Source organism: Bombus pyrosoma, linkage group LG13 (genome assembly GCF_014825855.1).
Source record: "Bombus pyrosoma isolate SC7728 linkage group LG13, ASM1482585v1, whole genome shotgun sequence".
Classification (NCBI taxonomy): domain Eukaryota; kingdom Metazoa; phylum Arthropoda; class Insecta; order Hymenoptera; family Apidae; genus Bombus; species Bombus pyrosoma.
The window spans coordinates 1,398,116-1,417,219 of NC_057782.1; the positions used below are offsets into that span (position 1 = coordinate 1,398,116).

Consider the following 19,104-nt stretch of genomic DNA (forward strand, 5'->3'; position numbering starts at 1 on the left):
CTGCAAGTTCTCGGATATGTTCCGCCTTTTGATCGACCTCCGCGACCACCGTTGCGAGAATTGGGCTAATTTCTCGGGGGAATGCCGACGATTTACAAATACGAGTGAAATACCAATTTTACATAATTTGCGTAAAATGAACTGACAGATTATGAATTATTCTATGAGTATGTTGTTTTATGATATTGATACGCATAATTTTGGATGTTTGTAGATTCGTTTGAGGTTTACGATTTTGTTTTTAATAAACACGATGTTCGTTAAAATAGATTTATGATAAAGTTCTATCTTGTTCTTAAAATTTCTAATATTTTACAACGTCGTATCAACTGTCCCAATCTGTGAACTAAATCTGCCATCAACCTAGTCGTTTATCAAATTTCTAGTTACTACACATTGCAATAAAACAAACTATTGTAACAAATAGAATTCTTAACATCTTCACTTGCATTCCAAAACTTGTAACACCTTAAATCATACCAACTCTCGAATATGTTGAAGTAAAACTTATCCTCAATCAATAACCTTCCTAATTCACCCTTAATCGCTCTTCGAAATCGTCATATAAGGTTTCAACTGCCTTTTAAAACGCATAAACGTACAATTCCTGGCATTTTTACTTTTATTCCCAAAACTTAGAATACTGCACCACTCTACTGATTCCGGGACACTCTGAAGTAAACCTGTCTCCAACGTCACTTATGCATTGAAATTCTTAAATTATCTTAATTCACTCGATTCATCCTGAATCCGAGTCATTTAAAGTTTCAACCCTCCTTCGCCTAAATACAGAATCGCTAGCATTTCTGACCTTTTCTCAAAACTTACATCACTTCAGCATTCGAAAAACTGTCGTAAACTTCAGAGTTTAGGACAGTCTAAACCTATCTTCAATCGTATCCACCCACCAAACTTTTAACATATCCTATGTCATTTCTCGAAATCGTTTTTTAAAATTTCAACTCTTTTCGAAGCGTGTAAACAAAGCAATCATTTGGCGTGAAAGCATCGTGCTTAACCACAAATGTTTCCCGCAAATCCCGTATCTTGGGGCGTCCCAACGTCAATTCGAAGATCCCTTTGGATAGCCAATTTATGGCGAGTCGTGAGATCGAAGATCCGTTGCGTTTACGCACATTCGTCCGGTTGTATGCATCCTCGTCGAGGCGTTCGCACAGTCGCATTAGCAGGCCTGTATTGGGTTTAATCCTTGCGTTTCGTGACTCGGGACAAAGCCCCTCGGATTTCTGACGGAATGGTATCGCACGGAACGACCATTACCTCGGGCGGCACTTAGCCGCCGCGCTTACCTACATACGCGCGTTAAAGATTAATTCGAATCACTCGATACCAACTGGAGACTGCAGGGGAAGGAAACTCGATTCAGCAGCACGGTGACTACTGTATTCCGATCGAATACGTTGCTATAGTGCTGTTTTCGAGCGTTTAGCGAACAAGCTCGACGATGATATAAGGGACAGAGATCCTTTCATCGCTTTGGGGTTGCGCTTTCGAGTTGCCGGAAGGGCGATCCAGGGATCGAGAGGTTAAACGAGTCGAGTCGGTGAAAGGAATGGAAAGGTTCGAGTTTGACACGCCACTGTGTGATGTCGCATACTTGATATCTTGCAGATTTTAGTTCGTTGAGCGATATTTGGGTAGAGATCTGATTTTTTAAGAAATGTGACTTTGGAGGCTTTTGCGGCTTTTTTATTTATTGACATTGGTGTTTAGAGAAGATGAAGAAGAAATGTAGAAAATTGTGAACTGGATTGTATTTTGTATAGATTGAGACATCGATTATGTTGGAAGACTCGATGTTAGGAAAAGTTGACAAGAATATTAGATCGAGTTACTTTAACATCTTTAAAGTGTAGAAAGGAAGAAATTTCAATATAGCAAGCAGTACATAAATTATTGCACAATAAATTATTTTCTGCAAGCCATAAAGACGCGAAAATATTTGGAAAAGAGAATTTTCTCATCCAATGCAATATTTTTCTAGTCAATTACTCCACTCTACTCCGTACAAAGGGGAGTGCCGAATCTGTAGAAACAAAAAAGGCCTTGCACAAATATCGCAATTGCCTTTGTCAGCCTCGGTCCCACCAAATCATTTCATACACAGGGAAACGCGTTTCAAGCTTCCTTTTTACTCTGCCTCTTTAATATTATGAGCACGGTCAGGCGCCACAAAGCCGCGATTATGCGTTGCCATTAGACCGGTCGATTGATTACGGGATCGTGCAAAAAAAGAGAAAGAGAGAAAGAAAAGAAGCCAGCAAGGACAATGTCGCGATGGGCGGTTGCCAACTGGTCCCGCTGGGATCATTTTATTGGCCGTGTTTCAAGTAGTAGGGTTACCCATACCGGCTTCTTCTACTTTCTCCCTCTCACTTGCACCTTTTCTTTTTCTTTTGACCTTTAGCAAACAGCCTTGTACTTTCATCGAGCAATTCGTACCCCTTCGTTTTTTCTCGATGGTACAGAGATTTTGGTATTAGTCGATTTGCTTCCCGCTGAAGACAACCAGTCTTTTATCAGGAGCATGAGTATCGGTTAATTCTCGTTGACAGGTGCTATGATCGACGAGAGGGGTTGCCTGTTGGAAATAAGAAGACCATTCAGGAAATTTTTATGCTTTGTTCGAATATACAGGTGTGCATACTTTTTATATTTTTTACAAATTTTGTGGAATAAACTAAGTAACACTTTGGGCATCCTGTTTGATAAATATTTTTGACGATTATCATGTGACTAGTATATTTTATGAAACTATTTTACGAAATTACGACGCTTCGAGTAGTTATCGCACACGTTTGCATATGCCCGCAGCTTGGTATTTTGCTTATTTTATATCAAAGATATCTTATACCGAAGTATATATCTTAGTTTACAATTAAGCATAGCAGAATATTAGATACTCGGAATACTTTTCTGAAGTTGCAAAATTTGACACTTGATGATAATCATTTGAAGTTTCCACTATAATTATTTAAATAGAATTTCCATTTCCATTTCTTTTATCCATAATTCTTCTCTAAAACTATACAATTTTGCACGAAACAATCATTCGAAGGCTCCATACATATAGTTTCGTAGATCAAATTTCCATTCGTATCTCCTTCATTTACGATTCTTTTCCAGAACAGTTCCCAAAATCTTGCACTAAGATAATCGCTCGAAGTTTATTATAATTTCTCAAATAAGAGAAAACAGATTTCTTTAATTTGAGAAATCACGAAACGACGTCATCCCTAAATTCCTAAATCTAATGTTCTCATGGATGGTACCATCCCACAGGCCGGAAGCTGAAACGCGACTGTCAAGTGAAGTGTGATGCGTCTATCAGGAAATCGAAGTCACTCGCGATCATCTACGAAGAAGCCGGGGTATTTGGTGGTATGCTTGGCCATATGGTGATTACCCGCGGTTATTTATAGCGTTGGTGGGCAAGAACGTCCGACGCGGCTCGTGGAAACGGTCCGCGTTTTCGCTACGAATTGGACCGAGCCTAAAATTCTAAAAGCGCGGCGGTCTACGCGGGCGATTCGCTTTCATAAATCGAGACTCGGATTTTGGGCGATTTACACGCACCTCCGTGCAACGCCTGAAGCCATGGGTTGTCTCGAGTGTGTGTGTGTGGGAGGGGGGAAGAGAGAGAGAGGGAGAGAGAGCAATCTAGACATGTGTACATCTAGTTTAGAAGAAGATAGGGCGATAGGTACGACCATAGGTAGAGAAGCTAGCTAGCTGCTGGCCAGAGGCGCATGGTTGTTTCTAAACACACCTTATCTACTAGCCCCTATAATAAGGTGCGATCTGAGACCGTATATCGTAGCCAGCCACCTACACACACTCGCACGCACCAAGCCAGAGAAGAAGCCAGTCCAGCGTAGACACGTTCTCTAAACGTTACCACATACATACGTATAAGTAGGGAAGCAAAGTAGTGGCGGTGAGTTCGAAGGAAAGAGCTACCCGCAATTCTTGGCCGCTTATACGCGGTGTTGTAGGCCACGGAGCGCTTGCAATTACAAGCTGGTCAACATATAATTATCCCCAATGACCATAAATTACCGGATTTTTATGCGCAACATTCTTAATTACCCTTTGAATTAACATCAATCAACCCCCTTAATTGTACGCTGCTGTTGCCGGCGTCGCTGACGCTGCGTTCTCTCTCTCTTTCTTCTTCACTCGTTGCTCGATCATCTCCTCCCCGCACTTTCTTACCGCTCCTTCCCATCCTTCTAACTTCTACTCGCGCTGTTTGGTTCCTTCTACGATCTTCGCCTCCCTTCACTGAGTCGGGAGGATAGCGGTACGATGATAATATGAAAACGCGATATTCGCCCGGAAGCGAGGACGAGAGAGAAATATGCAGAAGGACAAGCAGATAAGAGAGGAGAAGACAATCGAGGGATGAACAGTTGCGTCGATAGTCGCAACGAAATTGGTTAGAGGATCAGTTCTCGGCGGTTAAACGTCTCTGATCGGCGGTTGTGAGAGAAAGGGGTAGAGGTCTCGCGACGGGGTTTGTAACGGCTCGTCGCATAATGCACGCGTTTTAATTGCCTCCCTAGACACTCGACCGATCCTCGTATCAATGGTCCCCGTGTTTTAATTGCATATTCGATTACGTGGACTTTCACCGGCTGATCCCGTCAGCAATTATCGCTCGAGAAGACATGCCAGGATGCACCCGATGAAAGCGGATACTCGTTGCTCGATCAAGAGAATCGAGCCTCTCCATTTCCCGGGAAAATTGACCGGATTCGTTGCATCACTGGACATCTGTTCCTTCGACGTTAGATTTCATGAGTTAAAGTTTATGCAAACTGATTCTGTTCGTTCATTTGATGGCCGTTTGAGTACTTCACTGTTGAGTTTTTATTTGTTTAACGACGACGGAATGAGATTTCAGTAATTGCATTTGCGATGACAATTTTTTTATGAGAATCAAATTTTTTATTACCAAGAAAACTATGCAACTACTTGTACTATCGTGCTGTCATGTGCACTACGAATAAGCGTGTAGGTTATTCAATTCTCAAAACATCGCTAAACCGAGTGAAACTTATCAATTCTAAATTTTATCATTATGGTGATAACTTTGTTACAAACTAAATTTTTTGTCATCAAAAACACTGCAATTACTATATTATTATCTATACTAGCAAGTGTTTCGAGTATTTTTGCTCTTCGTATGTCATTAAATCTATTCTAAAATATTTTCTAATTCATCGATTCTAAAACGATACCGATGACAACTTCGTTTCTTAAGCACCAAATTCTTTATCACCGAAAAAGCAAAAAGGAAAGAAGTCGTGAAGTTATTCCTACCACCACACTATCATACGTATTAACAAGTGTTATTATAAAAGCATCCTTAAATCGATCGTATTACCGTACGAAAAATATCTGTGACATGTATATAATTGTCAAAGTGGCGGGTTTATGGTGACGATAAATTTATCGTCGTATCCTGAGACTGAAACGAGATGCCTCTCGAGGTCTGATACGAGTTCGAAACCTAGCAATTTTTAAACTCTGCGGCTCAATGACACCTGAACGATGAACGATCGTAATCACTGTCGATTTCTTCGTCCGTTGTTTTGCAAGGATTCTCCTTCCGTTTCACATATCGCGATTGCAAAAGAGGGGGAAAGGGGAGAATGAACGATGCCGATACGCTAATGAAACCGCACTCTCATTAAAGCATCCAAATCGACGATACTAATTGGCTAGCTTTCGGAATACCCGGCATTATACCTCAGGATGCGATATAATAATCGTTGCGGACGAATTCGGGCCGGACAGCCGGTGGTTAAAGCGTCTAGTAATTTCACGGGCGCAGCCCTAGAGCGATTAATATGATTCCAACGGAAATTAACGACTGCAAACGGAAAAAAGGGAGGCTCGTTGGATGCTCATCTGACCACACGTTCGTCGACAAGCGGTCCTTCGAAATGAAAGGATCGCTTAAGACACGAGCAATTTACTTCCTTTCAAACGAATGATTCGCACTGTAAGATCTTGCCGTAGGATCACGTTAACACCGAGAAACATTTGTGATTTTAGTATTTTCATATTGATTGTCGTGTGATGAGTGACTTTTATGTGGTTTGGTTTGATTCTATTGGAACATTCTTTCTCATTAATCTAGAAATTACTTTTTAAAAAGATATATATTACAGAAATATATTACAGATGAATGTTTATAGGAATTTTCATACATGGAGTCTCGATCCTCCAAATTTTTGACACAGAAATTCTTCAGCAAGTTGGAACAATTGCCAGGCAGAATGATCATGAAATCGTGCACCTTTCACGAGCAATTAAGCGTCCGCCTATAGGTTCCCAGAAATTCTCACGAATGATGCAATCCCGCGCGTTAATTCTCCGATAACGAGACACAAAACTACGGCAATTACGTGTTACGTAGCGCGTGGATCGTCGGCGTGTGTTTCGCAGGCTGTGTGTGTCATTCGTGCGATTCTCAACCGCGATAGAACCGACTCTCTGTTTTGTAGGAAAGAACCTCTATCACGATAGAACGCCGCGTCGTCGACGGTCTCTTTAAAAAAAAACCCGTCCGAGAAATATTTACACGGGTTGCCATTATAAAACGCCTTTTATGAGGAACAAAGTAGCTGGCGGGCAGAAGGTGCGCCCTTTGACAATAATTTGTCCAGAATAACCGGCTTCACTTTCTCTCTCTCTCTCTCCCTCTCCCTTTTTCCCTCTCCTTCGCCCCCCTAGCCCATTCTGCTTCCGCTCGATCATCCATCCAGCCGTTCGTCATAGGTGCCCGGCTTTTAAAAAGTGAAGCGCTGGACTCGGGCCAGCGCAAAAATAGAAGCAGATGTTGTTAGTTGCGTTCAGCAAGTACACGAACCGCGGCTTCGACGATGGATCCCCAAGCTTTTGCCCTAGGGAAGAGATGAAAAAGGGAGGAAGAAAGCGATCGGGGAAAAGAGGAAGGTCTAACCGAGGCAGGAAGAAGGAAAGGAGAAAAGGAAAATGTAGAAACAGAGGAAGAAAAGGAAAAGATGGAATAAGGAGGATCACAGGTTCCCTGCAGTCCCTGTCTGGACGGCAGGCTGATCTCATTGCCCTTGAATTCTTACTAACAGGCCTCTTAGATAAAAATAATTAGCCAGATAAATGCGAGGTGTCGGTAGGTGGCGAGGGTATGACCAGGCTGATTTTATTCTTGAATCCATCGAGAAGCCCCTCTCTCTCTCTCTCTCTCTGCCCCCCCCCTTCTCCCTAACATTTTCGTCTGGTCCCGATGCCATCGACCAAATGTTTTTGCTTTGAAGTCGGCAAGATGAACGGCGGAACCTCCTTCTAATTTCCACTGTCTGCATTCTTAACAGCTGCGCGCAGCACGCTTCGATACGGCTGGCGGGATTCCCGCGTTTAATTAGCATCGTGTTTATGCGTGTCGTCCTACGCCCTTTTAAGTTTCCTGGGGTCCCAAGTTTCCAAATCTATCGAACGCGTCGTTATTCTCACGCGGTTTTGCGAACTCTTCGAGACGTTCAGTGATAGGTTGCTTCGCGAAGCATAAGGTTCGAGCACATATTTCTTGGTGACTGGTGTTCTGTTCTTCAAAATCGAAACTTCCTGCGTAGTTTTGGAGATGTGTGGAAACGTTTTGGAACCATGGAGAGATGCTGTTAGTAAGAATATATGCGATATTATATGATAAATTGTCGGCGTGGCTGGTTATGTAGTATCTCTAGGTTAGGTTAAGTGTCAGTAGGATGTTCGTTTGTATCTTTATGAACACGATTAAAGAAATAGAATCTAATAGAGATTTGCTTGATATTCAATACGTATTCTAACAAGTATTATAGTTTGAATAGTTTATATATTTTTACATATTGCATGTATATGTACGCATGTAAATATGTCGTGTTACATACCTATGTCTTACACATATATGCGTGTGTCTCATGCATTTTTAAATTTTGAATTTCCCATAAATGCATAAAAATCTGGAATTTAGAACATCAACTGCGAGTTATTAGTCTTTTTAACTTTCTTTTCTGTATTACATTTCATAATAATAGAGAGGTTATGATTTTTTTCGGAATTTGTGAGATCAATTGACATTTATGTGTTTTATTTGGTAAACATTAATACTATTGTACGTATTTATAATGTTTTTAGAATATATTTAGGATTAAATTTGGGAAGAAAGAGTGTTAGGAGCATCTTGCATTCAAACGTATCGTGCTTGGCGTCAAATGTCAGCAATTGTTTACCCACAGCACGCGCATCATGAAAATAGCGTCGCGTCTCATTGACTCTACATTCGTATGAAAAAAAGAAAACAAGCCTTTTCTCGAAAATAGAAAAACTGTTGAACAAGAAAGAGTGCGTGTATGTAAGTATATAAAGTATCTAAAGAATAAACGTACATATTCAAACCAATAGTAACATAAAAGTTAAAATAGAAAGTTCAGATAAAGATCTTGTCTGTCATTGATTGTTATCATCAGATCTAAGTCTTTCACTATGAACAAGGTATCTTTGTATATAAGATTTGTCCATATATAGATATAATTACATGTAATTTGAAGCAAAAATGCTGTAAGATTATCGTTGGAAAAAGAGACCGAGTGAGAGAAATTTTTGTAGTTTATATTTCATTGATTGTTACATTGTTACGTTGATTCTCGAATTCGTACGTTTGTGCCAAATTAACAATGCTTTCACATCTGTGATTAATCTTGCTGCTGCCTTTAAAATTTTATATCCTAATCGCACTTTTATTTCAGTGAATAAAAAGCAGGCTTGGGACAAGTCTTTGAACGTACATCTTAATCCAAAATTGATTTATCAGATCATTATCTGACACATTTTGCCCATCGGCGCATATCGAACCGGGACAAATGATATTCCTGGCATTATGGAATTGGGAACGGGACAGGGGCGCGTGCGGGCGGCGATTTCAACTATTAGATCGGTCCTCAGAGAGTTTTGGTCGATTTGCAGATTACGAGTCCCCGGGATGCAAGGCTGACATGGCAGAGGGTTCGGCCGAGGAGGAACAGAGCAGTACCGCTGCGCCCGCTTCCCCGCCAGCTGATCTTCGCACTCTGAACACCCAATTGTCGCCGCCTTATCACCACCAGTCCCATCTCCAACCTCGTCTTCAGCATCTGCAGCATCCCAACATGTTGGCGACCGCCGTGCCGCCCAGGCACAGCCACAGTATGCTGTCTCATCAGGTGAAAACGGAAGCCGAGTTGGACGCGCCCTGCGACGTGCCATTGAATCTGAAGAGCGAGGTAAGTCCCTATGAATCCTATATATCTCTATTTCTCTCTCGCTCTCTCTCCCTTGCGTTCACTCTACGAACTAATGTACCGTGATCGATTAAGATTCGTTCTAATCAACACGGGTGCAGTCACTTCGTGAAACTCGCAATGCTCGTTAAATAACGCGACGAATTATACGAGAGATTTACTCGTGTCGTTCGAGTGGAAGTCGTTCGATTAATAGTTTAGGAAATTTAAGGGGATGTATATTAAGCGACGAGGATTGATTTTTTTATTACAATTTTCTTTTCTTTTCTATCTAGATGAGCACGAGTCGCGGATGATTAAGTGATCTTCGATTTAAAATTCGGAGATTCTGAAGTCTTCAGAATTCATTATAATTGGACGATGTTTAGATTGGAAGATAAAGAAATAGAGTTATTGTTAGAATCTAAAAACTATTGTAAGGATATTTAATACGTAAGTGGTTTTAGAAATGTTCAAAATTAAGATGTTAGAAATAGCAACGGTGATGAACAACAGCTAGAATTTTGTAATTTAGAGAGAAATTATTTAACTTATATTTAAAGAAATATTATCTGTTTTTCGTTGCATGCAGATGTTTTTATAATTCGAAGCATATTAAAGTCAATAGTTTCCTAATTTGGCTAATTTTGAGAATGAAAGGAAACGTGAAGATTCCTCCCCCGGTATCCGTGGACTCGCGCAGTCCTAGATAGTTAATAATAAGAAAGACCCTCAGTCGAAACGATCGTCACACTCGTTAGTAACGGTTTTGTGTGTCAATGACAACCAATTGTCTGCTTAAGTAGCTGCCGCGCCGCATCCCAACCTAAATCGGCCAATGGTCTCTCTGACCTGTATATGATTAACGTACAAAACAAAGCGTGTCGAACGACTTCCATGTGGACGATGGGGTCATTGTACCAGTTGATTCTTTCTTCGGGGATTGCACAACGCGTGATACCATTGCTCTATCGTCTATTTAACTGTGCCCCTAAACTTAATATTTAACATCCAATGAAACGATTCTTCGTAAAGGATATGCGAATTTCTTATAACTAATTTTCATTTAACTTTTGTAATTTCCTTAGCATTCATTTGATAAATTGTAATTAGAATCAAATATCCATTCAAATAATTTTTTACAAAAAAATACGCATATTTCTTACAATTCTATAAGCTTTATTGAAGTTTCATACCTATTTCATCGTGCAATTGATAAATTGCATATGAAATCAAATTTAATCCTTTGACAGTGCAATAATATTTAGAACTATATCCTCAAGGTCTTCGGACCCTTTTAACTTTCTACAAGCAATAAATTATAATAATCGCGTCATACGTAATAATGTCCAAGATTTGAAATTTTTGGTATTATATTCACAAGCTTATCCAAGTCTCTTGTGTTACATTGTGAAAGGGTTAATATCTATCTACGAAAAATTATATGTCGAATCAAACTTAATATTCAGCCACATAATTTTTTTCCACAAAAAGTACGCAAATTTCTTATAATTTTACAATTTCTCGGTAATTCATTGTATAATCGAGCGGTTCATTGCACACGTTATTCGACATATCCGTGAGTCATAGATCACCATGTTCTAACCGCTTTCTAAGTCTCGTAGCGGAAGAAAAAGACAAAGGCGTTATCGGGTAGTTACTTGTAAATATACCCATATACTTGTACCAATCTAATCTCCATACTCGGTACATACATAGCGGGTCGTTGGAGCATTAAGAGAGCGGCTGACTCTCGGGTTATTACCACAAAACTGCCAGAAAAGGTTGCTCCCGTTAGTACATCGGAGCTCGTGGGAAAATCGTAGCAGATAGAATGTCAAAGTTTCTAACGGGGCTACCACGCCACGGTATGCGACTTCTCCTGCGCGTATATACGACATTTGCCTAAGCGTTTGCATGAAAGACTTCCGCGTTCCACGGTACGGACTAAAGTCTAATCACGGTTTCCAAGTCGCCCCTCCATCGAAATGGCCGCGTCGATCATTTATCAGACTGTAATCTGTATCAGAAGATCAACACTAGATCTTTGGCGATCACGATATATCGTGCTCTCGTTAACAAGGATACTTCTTTTCTCCTGTCAAGATTATTCGGTTCGGATCTTATTTATCATAGATCGTAATTGTTTATTATAATACTCGGAACACGGGGAAAACGGGCGAAGTATAGGCTCGTTGCATGATCACGAACTGGCCTGAATGTTATTTTGGTGTACGTGGAACGAAGCTAGTTGCGTGCAACGCGCGAAATTAGTATTTATGGGAGGTCTGTTAACGAGAGCCGTTTTGTTCGGTTCGTAAGCGGTGAATTACTTGGCCGCTAGGTATTCGCCAGAGAGGCTAGGTTGTAATTCGTATTGATGGCTAAATTTGAGTTAAACGGCTTTGTTTAAAAAGTGAGATATTTTCTTTCGCTTCTTTTTTTGTGGGCTTTCCTCTGCTAGGAATTCTATATTTGAGATTATGTAGGATCAACCGCTAATTATAGTTTAATACAAAGTACCATCATTGTTATTATAATTAATAGGGAACACAATTTTATTTGTTATTTATTAGACAAAAGAAGATTTTTTGTCAGATGAGGTTTTTCGGAATCGCACAATAATTTACTGATTAATAACATTGGTGCATAATAAATAACAAATTGTAGATTATATTGATATCTTCTCTACAATTTTAAAGTTTTACATTATATAAGATAATCACATGATTTGTAAGTTGTAAAATCTTATTCATTTAATTAATAAACTAGAGCTTTTATTACAACCAGTAACTTATAGCTTATGGCTAAAAGAGCTAACCCAATTGTGTGATTCTTTCATATTAGAAAAAAGAAGAAAAATACAATAATGGGAAGTCTAACTCGTGAGGTACCTTAAATGTTCAAATTTCTAAAAATCCTAAAACTACAGATAGCACTGTGTCCATCACCGCAATGGAGAGGCCAGCATTAATGTCAGTGTAATCCTAATCGTCGTCGCATTCACGCCGGAGCGTTTTATTAAAGTTCGACAAAAGCGCTTCTTTTTTCGCGGACGGGCACGGTTGATTCGTGGCATCACGGGAACGCCCGACAATTCGTCCGTCCAACAATGCACAACAATGATGCCAATTAGCCGACGAAAGAGAATAATAGTATACTAGAAGAGGAATGAGGCGGCGAAGCCTCAGACTAGAGTCTCGAAAACAGCAGTCTCATCCGTTGGTCCACGCTTGGTCTCTGTTCATCCATTACACTATTATCCCCTCGGCAAACATCCAGGATCCATCCGTGGACACTCCACGCATGGACTTAATGCCTCGGCGTCCCGGTGCCCGTAGTCTGAAGAAGGGAGCATGCAATTTACGCGCAAAAGAACTAGGATGTGTTTCATAGCGACGATGCAAAAAGAAACGCCTCTCTCTGCTTAACAGGGTACAGCATACATAATAATGTCGCCAGCGAGTTTCCGCCGGCGGTGGTGCGCTCGCTTGGTGAGATATGAAAAGACCCAGCGAAAAATTGCGATCGTACAGCCGCCGGCTACGATCTTCTTATTTATCGGTGTTAACATGTCAAAGATGCTTAGCTTTTCTTGTTCCTTTTTGAAGTGTACTCTTCAAAAGGTTCTTAAGATGTTTAATTTATGTTATTCTTTCTTCTGATTTTACTACTTTACTTATTTTGTAGAATGATTATTGATGAGTGTCCAAAAAGGTGGCGAGATGATGATATATGAATAACGAACAAATGACCAAAGTAAGCGATTGTTGGATTATTATTTTGTAAGCGTTAGGAATGAAAGGTAGAGAGAATTATGATTGTAAAATTATTTATCGGTATTAACATGTGAAAATTGCTGAAATTCTTTTCTTTTTTCATGGAATATACGCTTGAGAGGTTTCTTAAGACGTTTAATTTACTTCTTTTTCATTTTACATTTTGTTACTTTAGAACTATTATTGATAGATGTTGAAATAGTTGTTTGGTAAATTATAGTTAATATGGGAGTTGAGAATAAAAAGATTAAAAAAATTTTTAAATTTGAAAAAATGTTTTTTACAGTGGTGTGATTTTAACTCATCATTGGCAAATTAGATCATTGACGACCAGCGAATAACAGAAGTTTTATTTATATATTTCAATTATTTACTTCGATAAGTATTCCAGAACTTTTTCAGACTTTTCGAAAGTTTAAGACAGTAACAAGTTAAATTTATTTGCGAATAGTCTGTATTTTGTTTTACTACTTGTATTAAACTTTTTATTGTTTAATTTTGAAATAGAAATCCTGCGAATATTGCAGGAACGAAGATGAAGGATGATTAGGAATGATTCTGTTGGATTAATTCACAATCTTTTTAAGAAAATAGAATTTTGATAAAGTGAAGTGAAAATTTAATAAACTTTAACCAGATCAAAAATAAATAAAAAAAGACGAGTTCAAAAATGATACGTGTTATAAAAGATCTTTTGTCGCCTAGATACTTCCATATTATACTAAAATTCCCCTTCATGTCTATTTTATCATACTAAGATTTTCAGAAATTTGAAACCACCAATTGAACTTAATCATCTTTTGATAATTTTCCAACCTGTAATTCGAAAACGTCTCTTCACATAGAACATTAATCGTTCGAACTTCTCGACGCGATAATTATAAATTATTAGACCTCCGAGCGTCGTATTCCAAATGATTCCCTCAATGCCATTATACACATAGTCGTTTCTCTTTTAATTACGGAATATCTTCTTCTCGCGAGAATAATAGATATTCATTAACATTAATAAGTATACCTATACAAAGATACAGTTCTTCAAGGATTTTTCGTTAGAGGCCGTTCGAGAGTAAATGAGCCACTCAACGGAAAAAGAGTAATGCTGTGAAGGACTCGTTTGCACACAGTTACGATCATTGACAATTAGAAACCATAAAAACTCGATGAGAAAGAGTAATCGCGGCTCATTGCTATCGGTCACGGTTTTCTCATGGCCATTCGCGGCTCTGTGTTTCTCCTGATTGTCTTACGCTCTGTAAAATATTACTCGTGTATTTTCGAGCTCTTATTGTTCAATTCTCATAGGGAAATTTCATCAGTAGGGAAATTTAGCGACGATGGAGGGATATGAAGAAAGATGATACTGGCGAATAGTAAGAACGTTGATTGTTTTGAATTAGTTGAACACTTTTGTTATTGAGAGTTGAAGTGCTCAATTTAGAAAGTCAGAGAAAGATTTTACCAATTTGCGACTATCAGAAGTTTACCGTCTCGAAAGTTTTTCTCATGTAGGATCCAAATGACTTATATTAAAACGAAATACGTGTAGCTAGAAAATGCGAAGTTATAGTTAAATTATCAGATCAGAATATCCTATTTTGTTGTAGTTGACTCTATGAATATCAATGTAATTTGAATGTAATTTCAGTAGTTGACATTAGATAAAAGTGTTTAAAACAATTCTCCATTCTTAAATCAGTCAAAAAATTCACACTTTTATATATTCGACAATTTTTTAATAATTTTAAAAAGTTTGTATGGGCTATAGACAAGTTTCTTTAGACTTTCGTCCAATCAAAGATCTTCCCGTCACTACAAAATCATTGTACAATTACAAAAAGAGAGAAAAAACAACGAAGTTCTTGCAACAATCTCGATTTTATCGCAAAACACACGAAGTCTAAAGTACCCTTCAGAGCATTGAAATCACCGAGCGAGCGGCGTTAAAAAGAAAGAGAAAGAAGGTCCCCTCCCTGCAAATTCGTTAGAAACGACCAGCGCAGCGACTGTCGCGTCGAGATCCAATTTCCCTGCACTCGTACGACCTATGGAACGACTTGAAATAAAATAGAAGCGAGTAGAAAATGCATCGAGTGCCTTCGGCATGGGGTGCCAGCGATCTGCCGGTAGTCGATACGTATCTGCGAGTCAGAGAATCCGGTTAAACATCGAATAGATGCATCGTCACGAACGTGTCTCTCCTTGGATCCTTGGAGAGATTCTCGAAGAGAATACACGAGAGTATTACACGTTGAAGTATCACGAATAATCGACGATATTCCTGATTTTTGCCAAGAAAGCATCCTTGCACGCGTAGTAACTACAGATTCTTAAATAAATCGGAGAGTTGGAAGTAGAGAGTCGTAGTCCGGCGTACAATTTTTGACTTCTTGAAACTTTAAGTACAATAGCCAGCTGTCGATCGAAAGCCATATTTTGTACATGTCACCATTGTGTTTTTATGATGACATAGGATAGAGAAAAGAAAATGTTATTATCACGTTGACTGGTAGGTTGTCATCGGTGACCTATGTGTTACTAAATCTTTTAGATTGATTACAACAAGATAATTTTTATGAACTAACAAATTTTTAACAGTGTGAATGATTTAAAGAACATTGGAAGGAAAGATAGCGCAAATACAATATAATACTTCGCAAAAGTTATATTGCGACTCCGAGGAAGACTTAACTCGTCAATCGGATTCCCAATTTTTGGATTTTTGAAATTTCTTCATTTATCCTATTCATAAACGTATCGCGTCATTTTAAAGTTCTAACATTTGCAAGAACTAAAACCAATCTAACCAAAATTATTTTATCTCTATTACCTTTTAATCGCGTAATTGTAGAAGTATATGGTTAAAAATTAACTTAGTTAACCTACTTAGTCTTTATTAGTCCTTCAACTCAGAGGTGTACCCTCAGAGCACACCATATATTTCCCATGATATTCTATCTTATTTCCAATGGAAAATATACAGACAGATTGTTACGATCAACAAAATAATCTAACTTCAACTAAACACACAACCAACCCAAAATTATTGAACAAGAAAATTCGTTATTTAGCTAGAGCTAAATCCACGTTATTTAAATCGACATTATTCAAGGGTCAATTGAACTTAATGATTTCGAATGGCAGATTCTGATGTTCGGAACCGTTCGATGGATCGACAGGTTGGTGTACGTAGTGGAGGGCCTTAAGGCGCATTCCACCTTGATGGCCACGAGCCCGGGACCGTAAATGCATCTGTCAAGAAAGTGATTGAAGGCAAACGAGGGGTGCTGGCGCAGCAAACCGGCCCGGCTTCACGTTCGGATCTCATTACCTCTGCTGGCTCATTTCACCGAGTCAATCGGGTTTCGATCGAATTTCACAATTATCGTCGGTTAGCCCAGGACAAGGTTGCGCTCTCCGCGGATTCGATGATTTCGCAGCGGTTCCTGGTTACGGAATGACGATCGTTTTCGGATTCTGGCACACGTGAAATCACTCCAATTGTTAAGGCAGGCAGTAACTGTACGAAAATTCATGAAGTAAATTTTATTGTAGCTTTGGATAAGTATGAATACTTTGGAACTTCGCTCAATGCAGAAAGATAGTAAAATGCCAGTATAAAATGATGTAAAAATGATGTAACGTCAGAGAGGATAGGAATAATGTACCTTGTATCTTTAGGCAAAACGTAGTAAATATAGTAAACTGTAAAAGATTATGTCAATATGATTCTGATATATATTGCTTTTCTCTCCGTATTTGAGCAGGAATATATTTGCAAATATATGCGATGAAACATTTTGAAGTTGACAGTTTATGTGACATAAAATCGCAAAATATAAAAATGGGCAACTGTACAGCAGTGAACACACTTCATATTTTCTTTATATACTTTGTTTACTCGATATTAGTACTATTAATAAAATTGAGAACATTGATTATAATCGTTTATACTCGCATTTTCGGAGATGTTTTCCATTCACCACGTCTATAGCGTGCAATTCGCTACTTTGTGTTTCCAGCTCATCAAGCGACGCCGTTCTTCTTAGAGAAACTTGCTGTCGTTGAAACTTGCCAACTAATTGGTTTACAGACTAAGTAGTTACTCATATTTCAAACGCGACATTGTCTGTTTTGTACGGGCATAAATGAATTTATGGCACGTAACTCTAATTCTGCGCTTCCTTTTGCGCGAATTACTTTCGGAATATCGTCCTAACGAATATTGAACTAGATCGTAAATCACTTGAACCATCGACGATTCTATATAAATACAATGATTAACATTCGACGAATTGAAAGGTACGTGAAATACGACACGATACCATCGATAATTAGCCAAATGATTCCTCTGTCCTTTCGAGTATTCAAACTTCGAATTCTATAAAGCATCACCGGCGAGTTGACGGACGTCGCTTTATGGATTGGAAAATCTGCGATTATATGACGCACGATCGTGTGCTTGCCGCTCGCGAAAGGTTTATTCAGCCAATAAAGAATAAAAAAGGGGGAAGAAAGAAAGAGAGGAAAAAATGGAAGGAAGAAAAGAATCGAAAGAAAAAAGGGGGGAAAAAGTGAGAAAAAAGGAAGAATAGGGTACCGCTCGACAAGCGGCGTTCGGTAAAAGCAAGGTAGCCAGAACGACGTCGACGAAAACCTACAAAAAAAGGAAATAAAAAAGAGGAGAACGGGCAGAACGAGAGAAAAAGAGAGAAAGAAAGAACAAGTATTAAGAGCGACGGAGATAGTTAGAGAGAAGTACACAGTGAGAGAAGGGGTGACTATAGGATAGAAAGGGTTGGAAGGGAAGGGTGGAGCGAGAAGGGTGATATCCCGTCGGCCGACGGCTCGTCTATTTCTCCCGCTTGCTATTCGCAGAGTGATGGAATGTTTATCAATAGATTAATCTCGGAGATCGGCGTGCGGCTCCGCACAATCGCTGGACCGGACTCCTCGATTGCGATTAAACATAAAAGTATTATTTCAATCTGGCCCCTCCGCGCTTGCCGTACATTCAGACTCCATCGTTCGCGCTCTTTCCCTCTGTTCATACCATATACCTGTAGATACACATATACAGTGAAGGGAAGGAGAGAGGACCACACAGTATATGTGAGATAAAGAGAGAAACAGAGAAAGAGAGCCGCGGCCGAACATACATCCCCCGATAGATCGGGCATTTTTCCATTAGATTGGAACTTGATTAAATTGAAAATCTGTCAATTTAGGAAAAAGCATCCGACAGCTTATATTGACGGTGGACATTATACGCCAGTGGCCAGGCAACGAGGCAGAGAACTCGTTGGCCTGACAACTCTGCTGTAGATAAAAACCCATCGTCGCGCGAGGACCCCGCCACGGTGGCGGAGCCGTGTGCACCCGGCCCACACGGGCCGCTTTTCCTCTACCGCTTTTTGCTATCCTTTTTGCGTCCTTGTAAAATTAATTGCCGACGCTCTTTGAGGGCGACGCTCCCGTCGCGGCGCGCAGCACCACCAAAACGATCCTCTCCCTCTTCCTACCCTCCGGAAATTCGCTCGCGGTCTGTGTCATTCGTTCAATCTCCATCTGATGCGAATCTCCGCTACGTGAATACCCGCTCATCTTTGAAACCACCAGCCCGATTTCGCTTTTTCTATGACAATTGATCGTGCAGACTTTCTGCGTATCGATGGTGCCAATGATTTTCCATCATTTGTGTATAGCCGTAGGATTCGGCTTGTTTTTTGTTATCTTTTTGAAACGTGTATCTATAGATTTCAGGCTTTCGGGACTTTCGTTTGATCGTAACAAGTATAATTATTCGCAAATATTTTATTTTAAAGAAAGCTTGGTCTTTTTAGTTTTATTCAAAAAGGTGATTGTTTTTAAAGTAAAAAGAAATGCTAAAGAAAAAGAAGCTTCGGTATCTTCATAGTAAGTGACACTAATCATAAGTATAATATTTAATAAGGACATTTGCTTTTTTTTAATAGCTTGCAATGATTTTGTTCTTTATGTATCTCCATACAATAGAACAT

The 19,104-nt window shown here is 39.4% G+C and overlaps 1 protein-coding gene across 3 annotated transcripts in view; it reads left to right on the forward strand.

Annotated features, from left to right (window-relative positions):
- Positions 1 to 19,104, forward strand: part of LOC122574459 (POU domain, class 6, transcription factor 1) — a 210,151-nt gene that overhangs the window by 8,532 nt on the left and 182,515 nt on the right. For all 3 annotated transcript variants that reach the window (XM_043742093.1, XM_043742091.1, XM_043742092.1), the window contains exon 2: positions 9,013 to 9,308. In XM_043742093.1, the coding sequence (XP_043598028.1) occupies positions 9,042 to 9,308 (267 nt within the window). In that variant the 5' untranslated portion in view covers positions 9,013 to 9,041. The remainder of the gene's footprint in view (positions 1 to 9,012; positions 9,309 to 19,104) is intronic.